General features: G+C 34.9%; 1 protein-coding gene across 4 annotated transcripts in view; it reads left to right on the top strand.

Moving 5' to 3' along the window:
• Nucleotides 1-6,268: 6,268 nt before the first annotated feature.
• Nucleotides 6,269-20,130, top strand: part of adcyap1r1a (adenylate cyclase activating polypeptide 1a (pituitary) receptor type I) — a 28,999-nt gene continuing 15,137 nt past the window's right edge. The window contains exons 1-5 of one of the 4 annotated variants that reach the window (XM_059563072.1): nucleotides 6,269-6,445; nucleotides 8,604-8,709; nucleotides 12,089-12,194; nucleotides 18,879-18,986; nucleotides 19,823-19,923. In XM_059563072.1, coding sequence (XP_059419055.1) covers nucleotides 8,653-8,709; nucleotides 12,089-12,194; nucleotides 18,879-18,986; nucleotides 19,823-19,923 — 372 coding nt within the window. In that variant the 5' untranslated portion in view covers nucleotides 6,269-6,445; nucleotides 8,604-8,652. The remainder of the gene's footprint in view (nucleotides 6,446-8,603; nucleotides 8,710-12,088; nucleotides 12,195-18,878; nucleotides 18,987-19,822; nucleotides 19,924-20,130) is intronic. The other 3 variants (XM_059563073.1, XM_059563074.1, XM_059563075.1) reach the window with 3 other exon arrangements.

The raw sequence follows: 20,130 nt of genomic DNA, 5'->3' as shown, positions 1-20,130 counted from the left end.
AAATGAACACTATTCTTTTAAACTTTCTATTCATCAAAGAATCCTGAAAAAAAAAATGTTTTCTACAATGTATGTAGAATGTACATTTCCATTTCCAAAAATTAAAGGAAAAGTCCAACCAAAATATAAATAAATTTATTGAAAATTGTAACACTAAAGACTGGACTCTGGAGCAATGATGCTGAAAATTCAGCTTTGCATCAAATAAATAAATTACATTTTAAAAAATGATCAAATAGATTAGAAGATAGAGCAGAAGACACTTCATTCAAAAACATGAAAAAGTATACCAACCCTAAAACTTTCTGGCCTCATCTGCTTTCTGATGGTGTAAGTCAGTATTTATGTGTGCATGTAGTCACATCACACACTGTAACCGGTAACACAACATTCACTTAAGGACCATTAATTTTTCATTGACTATTAACCTCTGCTAGTGAAATCCTCCAAAGGTTTGTAACATGGAATTTAATATTTGTTGTGAGAATGGACTCAATCTGTCCCATATGAATTCAGGCTTTTGATAAACAAACCCTAAGCCACATGCGAAACTAAAAACTTGGATCCAGACAGTAAGCAGAAAATCTGACCTTGATTAGCCTCTAAGAAAATTTCTGAGGATCCCTGCCAGACCACAGCAACAAGGGAGATCACCACCAGCTGCTTAAGTTTTGTGCTTTTTTGTAAATAGTTTTTCACATTAGAACAATTATTTACATGTTTGCTATTTTTTGAGGTACAGTATTATCTGGGGACTTTTGCATTTTTAAAAATGTTTTACAGAAACATCCAGACAATGTGTGAATACTGCTTTGTGGAATTATATGGTAAAGTTTCTATTCAGAGTTTTAGAGCCTCTCAGAATCTCGCAATCATCTCAGCTGGATGCCATCAAAATGCTCTTCCCACACAAAACATCTTACTTTTTTTTCTGACTAAAGTACTTTCATCCTGAAAGACTGGACATCTGCACACAATGTTCGCAAAGATAAACCTGCTTTCCCAGTCTATTTTCCAGGAGTAATGTGATATTTCCCAGAAATAAGGAATAAGGGAAACAATAAGAAAATGAGAAAAATTTTCCCAGTAAGATAAAAATGTAGAGACTTGATTTTTATTAATCAGGAATTGACTGCATGGTAAAAAAATGTGGGGAGGGGTTGAAAAATTTGAGAAATTGAATATTGTTACCTTAAAATACTCACTTTGGACCCCATTGACCTGCACTGTATTGACAAAAATCACAGATGTTTAAAAAAAATTCACAAGAGTTTCAAGTTTCACAGAGTAAAGAAAGTCATACACCCTTGTGTGGAACGACATGAGGGTAAGTAAATCATCTAATATGTGTGTGTATGTATTTACAGTATATATATATATATATAGCTATAGGTATACACACATATATGCATATGTAAATCACTTTCATTTTCTCTTTGACACACACACACACACACACACACACACACACATATATATATATAGTGATTTAAATATGCATAGTACTGCATATGTATATACAGTATATATATGTACATATATACATAAATACATATGCATTTAAATACATGCATATATTCATTTTCAGTTTGTATCCTTGTATTCAGTCTCTCTTCTAAGTACAGAAAAGAGTGAAAACACAATGACACATGTCAATCATGTGCCTGTATGTTTTCACAAAGTTATTCTTCCACACATCAGTCAGCTTGCGCTGGCAGACAGCTGTGGAAAGGACCTGTCAATGACAAATGAAACAAAATGAAACAGACAAATTGCTGTGAGCCTGAATTGCAAAAAGATTCACAGTCTGGACATGAGGGAGGCTTTGCCCCAACGTGTGTCAGGCTCTGAGCCAAAATCTAGTGAGCGGTCTCGCCGACTACAAACCTCCATACACCCTGTTGGTGCAGACATGATACATCATCAGTGAGTTCCATTACACTACTGTTATGTTTTCTCACCGGTGAAAGAGACATTAGGTAATCTGACAGCTCTGCATTCAATCCTCTACCATCTCCATCTCTCAGCGTGTCGCTGGTTAGCTTCTGTTCTGCCTGTGTGTGTTCATGTGTTAAGGTTAAGAGGAGGAGGCGTGGCTTTGGAGAGTAAGATCTTATGCTTTCAAAGCTAGCTTGCTATTTCTAGCCTCTCCAAAATCACCTACCCTACTTTTAAACAGTTAACAACAGTTTGTTTGGAGCTAATTACCTGAATGTATCTGATTTAATGGCACAGAAACTGAACAGAATAACATATGCCAGTCTGTATAACCACACTCTTGCAATATGTTGGACTTGATTTCAATACATTTCTTACTTAAGTAATCAAATATTTAATAAAAACTGTATTTTGACACTAAATAGAGATTTGGTACAGTATTTACATCAAGGTAATTCAATTTACACTAAGTTTGAGGTCATGGAGATTAGAAAGAAAAATCTTCTGCTCACCAAGGCTGCATTTATTTGATCAAAGATACAGTAAAATTGTGAAATATTATTTAAGTTTTAAATAACTGAATTCTATTTCAATATATTGTAAAATCTAATTTATTCCGGTTATTTCAGCATCATTACTCCAGTCTTCAGTGTCTGATTATCCTTCAGAAATCATTCTAATAGCTGATTTGAAACTTCTTATTATCATCAATATTAAAAACAACTGTGCTGCGCATATTTTTCTGAAACCCTGTTAAATTTTTTAACAATTCTTTCATCTATAGAAAGTTCAAAAGAACAGCATTGAATTCAATTTTTTTTTTCACATTATAAATGTCTTAATATTATTATAAATGTCACTTTTGATCAATTTAATGCATCCCCATTGAATAAAATGATTCATTTATTGTACAAATATATAATACCCCACATGTGAATTTAACTTTTCACTCTTTTAAAGATGAAGCTGTATTGCGTTTCCGGAGTACACTGACAGGCTTTATTGCAGTGAAGTTTTTTTGCGATTGGCATCATCTCACATGTGTAAGTGCCAGTGCTCTCCTCTTAATGAGAGTGGATGTTGATGGCCGTTATCGAGTTCTTCGCTTCACCTCCCCACGGCGCGCTCTTCACAGGGGTCCGCAGCGTTCAACCCCTCAAGTATCTATCTGCTCTGCGTCACCGCCAAATCACCATGGAGATAGCGGCGCTCAGGGCCCTGGATGAGGCACCAGCTCTGTTTGAGACGTCTGCAAAGATAACGATGATTTGTACAGCGAAGAGGCTGTCGAACAATACAGGGAAATTAGACATAAAAAAAAACCTTCAATTTAGAAATTCTGATGCATTCTTCTAAATAACTAGAGTGCTGTTTTTGATGCTGATGAGCACAGGCTTTATCAAACAATATAGTGCTCTGATGGTAAAGTACATCTAAATCTGGTCAAGTCTTCAATTAAGAGACATCTCTCTCATCCGGCTTATGTGAGACTGGAAATGGAGTGTTTTGTCTTTTTCCTCCTTTTTGTCATGGAAACACATCAGCAGCTATTGATTTTGAGATGTTTTCCCATCTGTTGAGAGCATTCATATATATAAAAAAAGCATTTTCCAGGAATATACTACACTTTGATGCTGCATTTTTAATCATTAAACACCAAATGCCATGTTTTTATTTTATTTGTTTGCGTGTATGTGTAGAGAGAACCATTAGATCTGTTAGATATAGCATGAAAAGCCTTTGTTTTGTTTTTGACTCCACCTCAGAGTAAAAATAATAATTATAGTAATAATAATAATAATTATTATTATATTGTGTATATATATATATATATATATATATATATATATATATACACAGTACAGACAAAAAGTTTGGACACACCTTCTCATTCAAAGAGTTTTCTTTATTTTCATGACTATGAAAATTGTAGATTCACACTGAAGGCATCAAAACTATGAATTAACACATGTGGAATTATATACATAACAAAAAAGTGTGAAACAACTGAAAATATGTCATATTGTAGGTTCTTCAAAGTAGCCACCTTTTGCTTTGATTACTGCTTTGCTCACTCTTGGCATTCTCTTGATGAGCTTCAAGAGGTAGTCACCTGAAATGGTCTTCCAACAGTCTTGAAGGAGTTCCCCGAGAGATGCTTAGCACTTGTTGGCCCTTTTGCCTTCTGTCTGCGGTCCAGCTCACCCCTAAACCATCTGGATTGGGTTCAGGTCCGGTGACTGTGGAGGCCAGGTCATCTGGCGCAGCACCCCATCACTCTCCTTCTTGGTCAAATAGCCCTTGATGCCTTCAGTGTGACTCTACAATTTTCATAGTCATGAAAATAAAGAAAACTCTTTGAATGAGAAGGTGTGTCCAAACTTTTGGTCTGTACTGTACTGTTATATATATATATATATATATATATATATATATATATATATATATATATATATATATATATATAATTACTCTTTTAATGGACATTTTAACATTTCTCAGATGTTTCTCCTAGAATTTGGTAGGAGAGATAAAAATAGACACAAATTGTTGACATACAGTAATGGAGTTATAAAATCTGTATTGCAGCTCAAATGTTTTTTAAGGTCCATCTGAAATTCTTTTAATTGCAGACTGAAAATCTAGATCAGTGTTTCTCAACTTTTGTTTCAGGTGGAGAGCTGCTTTATACACACCAAAAGACACAGCTAAGATTGTTTGTTTCAAATGAATATACTTGCTGTCTATAAGACACTGTTTCGATGTTAAAGATTTACACATTTTCTTTCCTGCATGTTTCACAGTCACAACATCTAAAAGTCTGGAGTTGGTATATGATTTTTGAAAATGTTTTTGAAAGTCTCTTATGTCTTCAGTGTCACATGATCTTCAGAAATCATTCCAATATGCTGATTTGCTGCTCAAGAAACATTTCTTATTTTAAATGTTGAAAAAAATGTTGCTTCTTCATATTTATGTTAAAAATTTGATACAAATTTTTATTAATAGACAGTTCAAAAGAAAATCATTTATTTAAAATAGAAATTTCATTACATCAATACATTCATTACAACAATAAATTTTACTATTCATTTTTATCAGTTTAATGCATCCTTGGTAAATAAAGGTATTATTATTTTTAAATCTTACTAACCTCAAACTTTTAAACAGTAGTTTCTGCTGAATGTTTTGCCACAGTTAGAGAGAGGCAGTGACCAAGAGGATCTCTGACACCAGCACAGCTGGACAGAACTTAAAGAAGACAACACTCTCTTATGACTGATCAGAGACATCAAAGCCCAACCGGACAGCTGTGATTTGCTCCGCTTCTCTCCACATGATGGATTCCTGCTTGTCCAGATTGTTCAGCTTCTGAATTCATGGCCTCAGTGGTGGAACAAATTCTAGCTCATACATCAGCCACTTTCAAAAGAAACCTCAAGACTCCCTATAACTAGACCTCACACAAATACACACTCAAACCTACACTGCAACCAGCTGTATTTGTTGTGTTATGTACAGTAGGCCCCTTGTATTGGTAGGAAAACATATTTAACATATATAAATCACTCATAATAAGACAGTATAAAAAGGGTTTTTACTTTGTGTTGTATGTTCACAGCTGTGAATGACTGTGTAATGGTGAGCGATGTAAGTGATTTTAAGTAATGATCAATAATGGTGAGTGATGGTTCATTGATTTGGATGAGAGTGAAATAGTTTATGTGCTGTTTACATTTGGCAAGTGATTTGGCAAGTAAAAAGCATTGCTATTGCTTGTGAGCAATGGTGAATCATGTTTATTGCTGGTTATAGATTGTACATTGATGGTAAATGATGGTAAGTAATGGTGTGTGGTGGTTTATTTATATGACTGATTTTCAGTGTTTGAGTGATATTCGTGATGGTAACTAATGATGAATAATGGTAGGACTGTTAATAACCGAACTGCAGACCACAATTAGAAATGGGCAAAACTTCTTTAAAGAAACTGCATTGAATGCATAATGCAGACTGGTGAAAAATTGTGGATAGTGTACACTAAATAATGGGTGACTGATGGTTTATTAATACAGTAAATTATGTTTGTTTTTGTTGAGCGATATTAGTGATGATGAACAATTCCAGGATTGTTAACTAGTAAATGGACCACCAACCACATTTATAAACTCATAATATAAGTAAAGGCAATGCAATGCATAATGGTGAAAAAAATGTGAAATGTTGGTGAATTACATTTCAGTGATAAGGTTGTGAAAGATGTGCAGTGATGCAGTGTTTCTCAGTGCAGGTGGATTGTCAGCAGCAGTGAGGGAATCACCGGGCGCACATGCACGCGCGCTTCACTCTCACGCTCCTCTCGTGCTCCACAGATCTTCATTTCTCCACTGTGTCGATGTGAGACGCGGATGACAAAGTTGAACGAGCAGGTGTGCACGAATCGGACCGTCCATTTGCAGACGTTATAACAAAGAAGAGGGGTTATATCGTGAGTCATTTTGTGATGGTGAGTTTGCGCTTCTTCTTGGCGTTTCTTCAGTCATTGATCGCAGTCATACATTGAATGCAAGCGACCTCAGTTCACGAATCACGATAATGCACGACTGTCAACGGCGTGTTTCTACAGACGGATTAATTATTAATGTAAGAAGACTAAATATTCAGAGACCGCATAGATCATTGGGCTTTGCTTTGTTCAGTTCAATAATTGAAAGATGATTTGTGGGTTATACTGTACCGATACCATGATTTTGGATCCAAAACATGTTTATTGCAAACCGTTGTTCAGCGTGAGCTATGGATGAATCTCCTGATGCTCGTCTAGAATGTCACATTCCACCCCCAAATTAAAAGAAAACAACACGAAATTATATTTGCCTACTGTAAATATATTAATTCATCACGTTTACATTGACTGTAATGCAGAAAATAAGCATAATAATGTTATTCAAGCACTAATATTATTCATTATTAATACTTTTAATGTATTTGTTGTACTACCTTTAAAATCGACTGATTTTAATAAGAAAAAACTGACCAGACAGGATGATTTCCTTACTCTGTTAAAGTAATGAGAATCTAATTACAAATAATGAGAATCACAGCCAAACCTCAAAAGTTAAACATCGTGAGACTTAACAATGAAAACTAGTGAGGACATGGGTTGAATTGTACTGACAATAATGCAGAATATATACTGTGTCTTAAAAAGCCAATAACATTATGCATTTTATTTATTTTGGGGTGAAATACAATCCAATGCATTGATATGCCCTGCATGAAGCAAACTTGTGTTTCTTGAGCCAGAAAAATGTTGCTAGTGTCATTTACAGCAAATAACCTGTGTTAAGCCAATTATCCGCCAATTCTGATGGTGTATTAGGTCTGATGTCTCTCTCTAACGCCTCCCACCATCATCAGTAAATCAATCCAGATTTCTGCAGTGAATATGAAGGCACGCAGTGAGTCACAGCACACATTAATGCTGCCTTCACATTCATGCAAACAAACCCAACCACTGCATATTCCCATTCAGATTATTGTCTCAAAATTATAATTTTTTTATGGTCATGTATAGGAACAACCTCCATTTTATTTAGAAGCCTTTCACACTTTTGACCTTGTAATGTTTTGACATTATGAACCATATTAATAATTTCAATTCATTGGGTAGTAAAAATGGGATGTTTTTCTCTTTTGTGTTACAGTGTTTCATTTGTGTCATGGAAAAGAGGCATCAATGTTAATGGAATTAATGTAGCAATACGGTAGGATACAATAGCATTAGCCGTATAAAAATATACTAGAACTTACAATGTTAAATGACCGTTATTATTATTGCCAGATGCTGTTTTGCCTTCAAGAGCACAGTGCCCATTCAGAAACAGAGCTGCATTCAGCCTTGTGCTTCCATTATGATGGCTATCAGAGCCGCTGTGTGTGTGTGTGTGTGTGTCGTTTGCATCCATAAAAAAATCCTTCTGTTTGATTGACACTCAACTGTCTTTCTCTCCTTTGAAGTGCCTGTTGTTTGCATGCATTTAACAAGGGTTACAAAAATAGCACATAGAAGGGAGAAATGTGCAAGAAAAAAAGAAAAATTCTACTGATACTGGCATTTGTAGACTTGAGAACTGTAAAGCATTCACATTCAATCAGAACAAATAATAAGAGGTTTATTGGGAGTGTTTTGCATTTGCAGGTAATTGAATCACTACTCATTCATGTCTATGTGTGTGTTTGAGTGTGTGTTTTATTCGCTACGATTCATCCAGTTATTCCTTTTTGGGGGGGAACTAATAAAGATGAGTAAGACGGTGGGGGCTCGGAGACCGTTCTCTGTCCTCGCACAGGTCTCATCTTAAAGGATTTATACCTCCTTAGATTCGCTGTGGATCAGTAAATCTGGCTGACACACATTTCCTGTAAACTCTTGCCCACTCGCCCCTCCCTCCACATTGGCCCTGCACACTTCAGCGATCCGAGATTTGATTATTTTGGATGGGGTTGTATATAATAAAGAATGTAAGGGTGATTATGTGTTATTGTGGATCCAGACTGAGCCACTGTGCTGCAGTGTATTATGATATGGATATGGCCAGTAGCACTGAAGCAGCTCTGTGTCTGAGTGTGTGTGTTTTAAAACAATGTTCTTTCTCTTTTAGGCTTTATAAGTTTGTGTGTGAACAATCTCTGGGAACAATCGTGAGCAGAATGCATAGACACATGACTAGAGAGTCCTTCCTCATCCTCTTCCTCATCATCAGCCTGGTAAGAACAGAGACGGGCACATATTTTTCTTGGGCCTGTGTTGGGCCATAGATTTACATGATTATATTTCACAAATGTGAAAATTATAATGAATTATAATACAATTGCAAAAAGTTAATGTTTTGAACAAACCCCTAACCCTCATTATTAAACATTGCGTGTAATGATTTTGTCTGGCAGGGTATAAAATAGCCATATTTAGAGACCAAAAACTTTAAGCAGCCATCCAGAAAACCCTAGAAAGTAGCTACTGCTGCCCTAGCAACCATGCAGAATACCCTAGCAATCACAAATATTATTAAAGTATTATTTACTGTTATAGTTAATATTAATGTTCTGAATTAGCTTTTATTTATTTATTTTTCATTTTAATTTTAGTTCGATTTATAACAAATATTTCTGTGCTTTTGTCAGTTTTATTAGGACTTTTATGTTGGTTTCATTTATTTTTATTTCAGTTTTAGTTTTTATTAATGTCCATTTTCTAGATTATTTTCAATAATTTTAGTGCTTAAACTTATTTCAGTTAGTCAGTTGTTGTTGGGGGTTTTTTTGGTAACACTTTACACTTTACCTTCCTTAGTTAACCTCAGTTAATGCATTAACTAGCAATAACTAATAATTTGCAATAATTTTTACAGTGTATATGAATCTTTGTTCATGTTAGCTCAGATTCAAATAAAGTAATATTAACAGATTTAAGTTTTGATTTTAAAAATCCATTAGTATGTTGAAATTAACATGAACATGTTGACACCTTGGAAACAGGTAGTAGCACTAAAACAGAACTTGTTTTTGTATTTTCTTCTACAGTGTTCACAATGCTAGTGTGTTTCACCAGAGTGTTATTAATCTCTCGAAACACACTAGCATTGTGAACAGGCCAGCAGAAAATACAAAAACTAGTTCTGCTTTAGTTCCTCAGTTATAAAGCATATCTGAAAGCTTGACTTTTAAAAGAAGAAGAAAAACACATTCTGAGGTTTTGTGATAACTGTAGTGTGATAAAGGTCTTCTTGGTAATTTCCCTACAGTGAGGTAACAAACAAGAGCATGTTATCTTTAATCAAAATAAAGAGAAAAGGATGTTTGAATGGTGGGAATGGAGGGTTTTGTTAAAAATGTCCATTGAAAAATATTTCTAAGATGTTGCTCTTATGAAAGTGACGTGACATACAGCAAAGTAGGGTGAACCATACTCTGAATTAGTGCTCTGCTTTTAACCCATCCAAAGTGCACACACACTGTGAACACACACCCAGAACAGTGGGCAGCCATTTATGCTGCAGGGCCCGGGGAGCAGTTGGGGGTTCGATTCCTTCCTCAAGGGTACCTCAGTCGTGATATTGAAGGTGGAGAGAGCACTGTACATGCACTCCCCCCACCCACAATCCCTGCCGGCCCGGGACTCGAACTCACAACCTTTCGATTGTGAGTCCGACTCTCTAACCATTAGGCCACGACTCTCTAATCCCGTTATATAGTTAAAGTAAATACAATGTATGTAATTTGACAGAAATATCAATGTTGTCTCAGATGTTTTTCCTAAAGTGGACACAAATGAGCCAATTATTGATATACAGTAAGAGTATAGAGCTATTAAATGAATATGGATAGATTAGATCAATTGGTCTTGGAAGAGTTTGATAATTTTATATTGAGATCTGTGATTTCATTTCACCTCTATAAATTCAGACTTAAAATTAAGGTTCTTTATTGATTCACCTTTAAAATCCATGGAGCCTTTCAATTGCACAAATAAGTCTTTATAGTGGAGAAAGGGTTGTTTAGATTTTTTTTAAATGTTCTTCACACTATGCAAAACTGGTTATGTATGTGTATTTTTTCTCTCTCGTTTTTTAAAAGCCAAAGCACAGAATTTTGCATGCGTGTTAATTGATATACTAAATAATGATACAACTGTATTAATTCTAATTAAAATCTAGTATTTGAATCTGTAAATGCAGTAGAATTCAGAATCCAGATGGCACAGTATGTTCAGTAGCAATGAAAAGGGAACCATCATTCATTACATTATTTGTGTTTCTGTGAAGGTTTTATTTTTGTTGGAATCCAGAATGCAGACAGGATCGTTTTAGATTGGCGATTTTGTTAAGCGTATACAGTATATCTGAAATATTAAATGTCTAATTTTACATAATTTAAGGACTTTCGCATAACATTTCAGTAACCACAAACATTAGATTCCAAGTTACTCATTAAGTTGCAGGGGGAGGTAATCATAGCAACAGTTGGCTGCTCAAGTGCTCTCTATTCGGATCAATGGACAGTACATCATAGAATGTTATTATTTGGCACTTTATTTTGAATTTAAATTGATCCCCATCAGTTGTGCTGTCTAATTCACGCCCTACTACAGACAAATCATTGTTTTGGATTTTTGACACCACATTTGTTTTATCCGTGCATGTAAAAAAAAAAAAACATCCACACATTGCTATACATTTTAAAGGAATAGTTCAAACAAAAAATATTTACTCACCCTCAAACATTTAAAGATATAGATGAATTTGTTTCTTCATCAGAACATATTTGGAGAAATTTAGAATTGCATCACTTGCTCAACAATGAATCCTCTGCAGTGAATGGGTGCCATCAGAATGAGAGTCCAAACAGCTGATAAAAACATCCCAATAATCCACAAGTAATCCACTAAACTCCAGTCCATCAGTGAACATCTTGTAAAGTGAAACACTGTGTGTTTGTAAGAAAAATCCATCAAGATGGATTATTGGGATGTTTTTATCAGCTGCTTGGACACTGACGGCACACATTCACTGCAGAGGATCCATTGGTGAGCAAGTGATTCAGTGCTAAATTTCTGCAAATTTACATTTTGGGTGATCTTTTCCTGTAAACCAATTAAACGTATGCTTTATGATCAACTGAGATCATATCACGACCATCACTGTTCCTCAATGTCTTCTTGATGGTTACAGATGTTTGGCTGGATGTGGAGTATACAAAGATTTCAAACCAGGTCATACGGGTTTAAGGTGGTCAAGCTGGTTTTGGAACATGGAAGCAAGTTCAGAAAGGTTTAGGACAACCGGTTTTAGGTGGATTTTTATAGATTTTTACATTCAGTCCAACACAGTAACAAATCCTTCTGACAGCAAAGACAGAAATAACACAACTTCTATAAAATATAAAGCGTGTGAAAGTTTTTTTTTATTAACCCCCAGAGGGGTAAACAGATGGGATTAGTGCAGATTTTGCAGGTTGATTTTTCATCTTGTTTATATGCAGCTAAGTTGTCAGTGGAAATGTTATGTGGTTTTTGTGTCATGAATTCAGCTGCTGTTTATTCACCCTGCTCTTGCGTTGTTCTGGTTTATTTATTTGTTTGTTGATCCAGATGTGGCCCATACATTCAGAGATCTCCAACTGCGTCATCAAACGGGAGGAGGAGAGATGCATGGAGCGAATCAACCTGCACAACCCAAAAGATGACGAAAAGTTTGGTAAGAGAGAGTGAAGACTATCTAACACTTTTGCAGTGTCTAGTATATACATTGGGTATAGACAATAATCATCCCCTTTAAAATGATCACATTTTGTCGCTTTGCAGCCTGAAATGAAGATGCACAGTTTTTGTTTTATCCAGCTGTATTTACTCACTGCATCTTATAACATCCAAATAAAATATATAAAACCAAAATGTCAGAAAAAAAAAAACTGAATCATTGAGTTGGAAATAAGATCACCCCGCTCCTTAAAATGACTTTTCAATCACCTTCTCAGTGGCACACAAAGCCATCGGACTTTCAACTGTGATCAGGTGTGCTCATTTTGATTAGCTCAGCATGAAAAGAGCTTTGCTGGAGCATTTCAGTAGTTGGTGTAGTGCAGCTGAAGCAAAGAATCAACTATGGGTGGCAAGGCACCATAGAAAGATCTCCATATCCAGTAAAGTCTATTATTGAGAAGTGGTATTTAGTACAACGCAAACCTTTCCTGGATCAGGACGTCGCTTCAAACTGGATGAAAGAGTCAGAAGGACACTGGTCAGAGAGGCGACCAAGAGGCCAACAGTAACTCTGAAGCAGTTGCAGGAATTTATGATCTTGTGGTCATTGTGTGCATGTGACAACAGCAAAAAGAGGCTTGCAAGAAAAAGCCACTCCTCAAAAAGGGCCTCATGCAGTCAGACTGTGCTATGCCAAATGCACCTTGATTCTGAGGCAGATGAGACTAAAATTTAATTATTTGGCCTCAACACTAAACGAAATGTCTGGCAGAAATCCAATCCAGCTCAGCATCCAAATAACAGCATTCCTTCAGTAAAGCATGGAGATGGTAATGTCTTGTTTCTCTGCAGCAGACACAGGAGCACTTGTAAGGATAGAAGGAAAATGGATGGGGCAAAATACTGTCAAATTCTTGAGGAAGACCTGCTGCCCTCTGCCAGAATGTTGTCAATGGGAAGAAGGTTTACCTTCAAACATGACAATGAACCAAAGCAAACAGCAGCTGAAGAAGAAAAAGCTAAATGTCCTTGCATGGCCTCGTCAGAGCCCAGACTTAAACCCCACTGAAATCTGTGACTGCAGTCCACAAGCGCTCAGCATCAGATTGAACTGAACTTGAGCAGTTCTGCAAAGAAGAGTGGGCAAATATTGCAAAGTTTAGATGTGCAAAGTTAGTTAAGACATATCCCAACAGACTAAAATCGAGCAAAGAGCAAAATACTGACACAAGGGGATGATCCTTTTTCCAACTGTTATTTTGTTCTTTTTTTCTGACATGTTGGTGTTATACCTTTCACTTGAATGCTATAAGTTGCACTGAGTAAATACAACAGGATAAAACAAAAACGGAGTCCGTCTTCATTTCAGGCTGCAAAGCAACAAAAGTGGGGTGATTCTGTTCTATAGCCACTGTATAGTATATTTTTTGTACAGAATATATGCATGGAATATACAGATGACCAAATGTGGCAAAACATCTGTTACATAATCCAGTGCATTTGATCTTCCAATTACAGTGTGAAAGATGAACAGGAAATGATAACAGCTGAAGTTTCCCATTTCTAGAGTACTTTTCAATCTAACTGCATCAAAACCGCCTCTTTTGCACATGTCTGATTCACCGTGAACTGATGAGTGAGCTGATAATAAGAGCATTTTTTAAAAGAAAGATTTTGACTGATGGGGCAAAATATAAGCTGGTTACAATAAAAATGGTAGTTTTTTTTATTAATATAATTTGATTCAATCAGGCAAAACTTTTTGGTACACTACTCTTCTAAAGTTTGGGGTCGATAAGATATTGTTCCCTTATGCTCACCACGGCTGCATTTATCATATGAAAAATACAGTACAACCAGTAAAAAAGGGGGAAATATTATTACAATTTAAAACAACTTTTCTATGTGAATATATTTTACAATGGAATTTATTGCTTTGATGCAAAGCTGAATTTTCAGCATCATTACTCGAGACTTCAGTGTCACATGATCCTTCAGAAATCATTCTAATATGCTGATACATTTTTCTTTATGATTTTATTATGAACAGAACTTTTGCAATCTATATGGCTTTATTGGGCTGTGTATGAGCATGCAATATGCCAGACAGGGATGTCAGCAACCATCAAAGACCCGCTGAATCTTTTTTTTAGCCGATTCACAGAAATGATCACGTCAGTTCATGGAAATGATTCGAATATGTCACAATGCAACATTCCATCTAGCATGTTTTCAATTCTGTGTTTCCCATCTCGCTATCAGTCCTTCTTCTGTAAAGAATTAGTCATGATTCTCCATCTCTCCCAGAGTTTCAATATAACCACTAAATTAACTTCAACTTGTGTTCACATGGGTTCATTTAGGTCGTTGTGTACTAAATGTGTTATCCGTCCCCTATAGAGGTATTCAGGTATTGTGGTAAACAGGAAGCAGGGCTGTGACACCTGTCAGCAATTACAGAGAAGAGTAGTTATTTCTGTGAGAGCTGGAGGACTCATCCAGCGGGATGTGGATAAATGGGCCGAGAGGAAGATGGAGAGAGAGCACTTTGACTCTGACTCATATGTTTGCAGCCTTAAGGACACTCCAGATAGTGTTTGGAAGCAGAAAATAACAGATTATAAGGTGTAAAACAGCTTGAATTGCTAGAAAGACACTGAAATTTACTGAAAAGTAAAAATTTTACATGTGGAATTTCAGTGCAAAAACCAATCCACCTTAACCAGATGTGTTTTGTATTGTTATTGCTATTCTTATCAGAGCAAACACACCTTTTTGTTTAAATAGAGCAGTAAATCCATTTTAGGAATAAATAAAACTGAAACATTAAAAATGACAGTAAAGTCGTATATTACATGCTGATTTATTTATTTATTTATTTTTTTGAAGGAAGGTATTAAATTGATTAAAAGGATGCATTAAATGGATTAAAAATGACAGTAAAAACATAATGTTACAAAATATTTATTTTTAAAATAAATGCTGTTGTTTTGAACTTTCTATTCATCAGAAATGTTTCATGAGCAGCAAGTCAGCATGTTACAATTAATTCTGAAGGATCGTGTGACATTGAAGACTGGAGTAAAGATGCTGAAAATTCTGTTTTGACTCACAGAAATAAAATACAGTTTGACATTTTCATATAGAAAAGAGTTATTTTACATTGTAAAAAATATTTGACAATATTACTGTTTTATTCTATTTTTTAATCAAATAATTGAAGAAATTGAAGTGTTAATTAAAGTTAATTTAAGTGTTAATTAATATGAATGTTTTTCCCCAGCAGTATTAAACTGAAAAGTGCTAAATTTACTAGTATTTTCAACAAAGTGCTGTGAAAAGGAAGTAAATATCTGGCTATGTGTGTTCATACATCTCCCTTTTCAGCCTCGCTTCAGAGCCATTATATTCTTGGCAAATTTTAGCCATCCAATCAGCATCCTCTGGGGGCGGTTAAGCTAATTAGACGACAATAGTATCCTCAACCGCAACGGAGAGCAACATGCTTACTAGCAGAGAATTAAGCATCAGTTTCAGGATATCTGAAAACCATTAAAATGGCAGTAATTGAAGACCTTGTTAAACTCAAAGCTCTCATTGGTGGGGAATGATGTTGTACAGTAGCTGCAAAATATGGTTTTAGTAAACTCAGTGTCATTCTGAGCACAGAAACCTGCAGTTTATACTTTTAAATTAATTTAAATACATCAAATATTTAGTTTTAAATGTTTGCTTGTGCTATTTATCTCAAAAAGTCAATGTTGCTTTGCTGGATATTTTGCACATGCAATGCATTGACCTTTTTGTGTGTGACTTTAGTGTCCGGATGCTCTGTGTCTTTGAACGAGGAGAATTTTGGAGGAATGACCTCTATCTTCTGCCTCATTGACCCTCATCCTCTCGTGTTCCTCAAAGCACAGCAGGCTCATTGCTGCGCAGACAGAAAATCATTCAGCCGGAAATAAAACAGCCACGTTTGCAAGAGGAGGGAAAAAATTGACAGATGCAGACAGAAAAAGCAAGTGTGTGTGAGAGAGAGAAATTGAGACAAGAGAAAGTGAGTGAGAGTGATACTAGAGTCATTTAGAACATAAGCGTATTGCAAAATAACAGCTTTACGGGAAGCAGTATCAACAGTAATTTTGATGATATTCGTCTTGATACATTTTTGAATGAACTGATAAACAGTCAGACATTTTACATAAAATTGGGTTAAAAATGTTAAATAACTGTTTATTTTTCAAATGCTGATCATATCTTATTTCAAAAAGCATAGCTAGATGCCACTTGTTGAATTAGCATGCAACATAATGTGACTGACTATTATTTTATACTGTTATATTTGATTATACTTCTAATATTTATTATATACTTTTATAGGTGTAATATAATAAAACTTTAACATTACAGGAATATATTACATTTTTAAATATATTAAACTAGAAAACCATTTTATACTCTTTTATATAACTGTATTTTTGATCAAATAAATGCAACCTTGGTGAACATAACAGACTTTCAAAAAAACAAAAACAAAAATAATAAATATATATTGAATGATTTGGATGTATTTGTATAACGATTTTTCTCCAATTATTGATTATGTTGGAGAGACTTATAGATAAAAATGGCCAAAATGTAAAAAATAAAGATAATATCTTATTGCAAAGGTGATAACTGGTTGCCCTATGTTGAATTAAACATACAACATAATGAGCTCATCTGACAACATTAATTTAATATTATTTATATACTATTACAGTTTTACTATAGTATTAGGATATATTTATTTATATTTTGAATAATCTTTTAGTTTTTAGGTTTCATTTTAGTTTCAGTTAAAGTTTTATTAGTTTGGTCATTTGTATTAGTTTTTTTTTTCTTAAAAATATTTTTTAAAGCTAAATGTATTTTTATTTATTTTTCACTTAAATCTGTTTCAGTTTTCTCTTTTTCATGTAAAATGATTTATCTTTTACTAATATTTAATTGTATTTATTTCAGGTTTATTTCAATTAAAAGAGATTTTTTTTTTTGTAAAAAAAACTAAAACTAACTAATAAGCATAGTGTGTAAGTATTCAAACATAGCATATTCCACTCTTGTGTATCTGTTTTAAATGTTCTTGAATGACGCTGTAATGATGTGATACGTCCTCAGGGCTCCTGACTCATCAGTGACGTCACACTTTGATTAGTCTTTGAGTCCAATCGGCAAAATCTCACCAATAAATCTGATTACGATCTAGCAGTGACCTTTATAGCGGTGAGTCAGTCTGAGCACATGTGTTCATCTGAAGCTGTTTGCTAGCTGAAATGATTCAGCGAGTCAATATTCTGTGTCAGTATGAACAGTTTTATCTGCATCTGGTTAGTTCACTGTTTCTCCATCTCTCTCGCTCTCTCCCGCTGGTTTTAAAGAGCTCTCGTTCTGCCTTTCAGATAATTGGGTTTGTGTCTGGACCGATTTGAGATCTGTGAGAAAGAACATGCGCCACCAGACAGACAAAACCTACTGCTCTCCACTTTCACTTCACATGTTCACTCGAGCTAGAAAGAGCAGACTGGCTGCCCACAGAGAAACTAAACTTGGCTATAGAGACTTTAATCATACTAAATGTACAGCGTCTAGTTAATCAGGCTCTCGGCCAAAGTAACTATGACTTCATTCCTTCCTGTGAGTTAGCGAAACATTTAAGCACATGCTCATGAATTATGTTATTGTTTCACAATTCTGTGAAATGAGCTGCAGAGAAATGTTTTTTTTCCTTGGAGAGTTACCAGATGTAAATGATTGCTGAAATGTTGCTTCAGTATTCATTCATTGGTTTGTTTGATTGATTTTATTTATGTTTTATATTTATTTAGTTAATTAGTTAGTATTTATAGTGATAATATCGAGAAACAATAACATCATTTCATTTCTTCATTAGTGTTTGTTTCATTATTATTGTATGTTTTGAATATTCATTCATTCATTCATTTGTTAGTTTTTATTTAGTTTGAGTTTATAGTGTTCTTATTAAGATTGAATGATATTAATTTCATAAAATGTATTTATATTCATTCATTTATTCAGTTTAGTTTTTATTAATAATGTTCGCGTTGAAACTCGATTGTATCTTATAGAGTTTATTTTTAGTATTTATTCATTGTATTTAGTTGTATTTATTATAGTGTTCACACTGAAACTGAATAGTATCTACTTTTTGAATTTATTTATAGAATCATGGTAGAATGTATTTATTAATTTTTGATTCGTTTTTATTTAGTAGTAGTAGTAGCCTTTATTGAGTTTAGTTGTATTTAGAGTGTTCATATTGAGACTTTATATTATTTATAATTTATTTACTGTATTTTTTATTTTTTTATTTATTAGATTGTATTTAGTCCAGATGTAATATGGCTTTATGAGACTGAGGCAATATATATATAATCTGTGATGTTGCTGTTTGTAATACCATGATATATCAATATCTGTTATATATGCTTTTGAATTATTATTATAATTCAGTGCCATGCTATTTACTTGGCACTCTAAGGATGTTACAATAATTCAGTGGTAATTGTCTAAAAACAAACAGGCCTGAAATCTAAAAATATTCCCAGCGTGTCAAACCTAACTAGCTGCTGTGAGATGTGAGGTGTACTAATGTGAGATTGGTTTGTTATATTTTCAGAGTGTCCGTGGGAGTGGGATAATCTGACCTGCTGGCAGGCGGCCAGTGTCGGCGAGGTCGTGAAGGTCACCTGTCCCGAGCTCTTCGAGTTTATGAGTCCAGAGGAGGGTGAGAGATGATAATATATTATTGCTTTATAGTACCAGTTTTGAATCCTCCCCTAACAAGTCGGGAAGTCGTGGCCTAGTGGTTAGAGAGTTTGACTCCTAACCCTAGGGTTGTGGGTTCGGGCCAGCAATAACACGACTGAGGTGCCCTTGAGCAAGGCACTGAACCCCCAACTGCTCCCTGGGTGCTGCAGCATAAATGGCTGCCCACTGCTCCGGGTGTGTGTTCACGGTGTGTGTGTGTGTGTTCACTGCTGTGTGTGTGCACTTTGGATGGGTTAAATGCAGAGCATGAATTTGGAGTATGGGTCACCATACTTGGCTGTATGTCATGTCACTTTCACAAAAAGTATTGGTAGTAGTTATAACAAGGTTCCATTTGTTAACACATATTAGTTAACAAATACATCTAAAGTATGTATTAAGCAAGGGATAATAGTCTTTGAGTCCAATCGGCAAAATCTCACTTATAAATAAGGATATTTTTTTTATGATTACATATCAAAGTATAACGCAATAATCTACAAACTGAGCTACACGAAACGCAAATCAGAGTGCAAATAAAAGAGTACAAAACATTAATATGAAAACGACCTTTTGCCGATAGGGGCGCAATTGTAGTATACGCTCTGATGGGTCGTATTTAAGGGATTTGGATAAACGACCTATAAATTATAAACTATTGGCATCATTATAAATGTACATGTGATGTATGTGCTCCTTTGCTCTTGTGGTTCTGCTGACAGCAGCATATTGCAGCAGGTGCTTACAGTATGTTTAAAGCAGAAAACACGCTTGATTTAGCATTGTTCTTATTGTTGCCTGGCTGATTTTCAGGGCTCGGCAAGATCAGCAGAAACTGTACAGAGTTCGGATGGTCTGAACCGTATCCGCACTATGTTGATGCCTGTATGATTGCTGAAAACACAACCAAACCTGTGAGTATCTCATCTGACTGAACTATTGATGATATAAATCATCTAGGGGACAAGCTCAGAACAACTATATAATATGAGGGTCATAGCCAACAAAGTCATTTATTAGACCATAGTCATTACAAGAGTAATACAAATTCAAATTAGTGGTCCAACAATATAACAAAAATTGTACTAATTTCATAATTGAAATTTTTGATTTCTTATGTC

The sequence above is a fragment of the Carassius carassius genome, chromosome 12, assembly GCF_963082965.1.
Source record: "Carassius carassius chromosome 12, fCarCar2.1, whole genome shotgun sequence".
NCBI lineage: Eukaryota > Metazoa > Chordata > Actinopteri > Cypriniformes > Cyprinidae > Carassius > Carassius carassius.
Note: the sequence above shows the minus strand (reverse complement) of the source record. Positions and strands in the feature narration are given on the sequence as shown.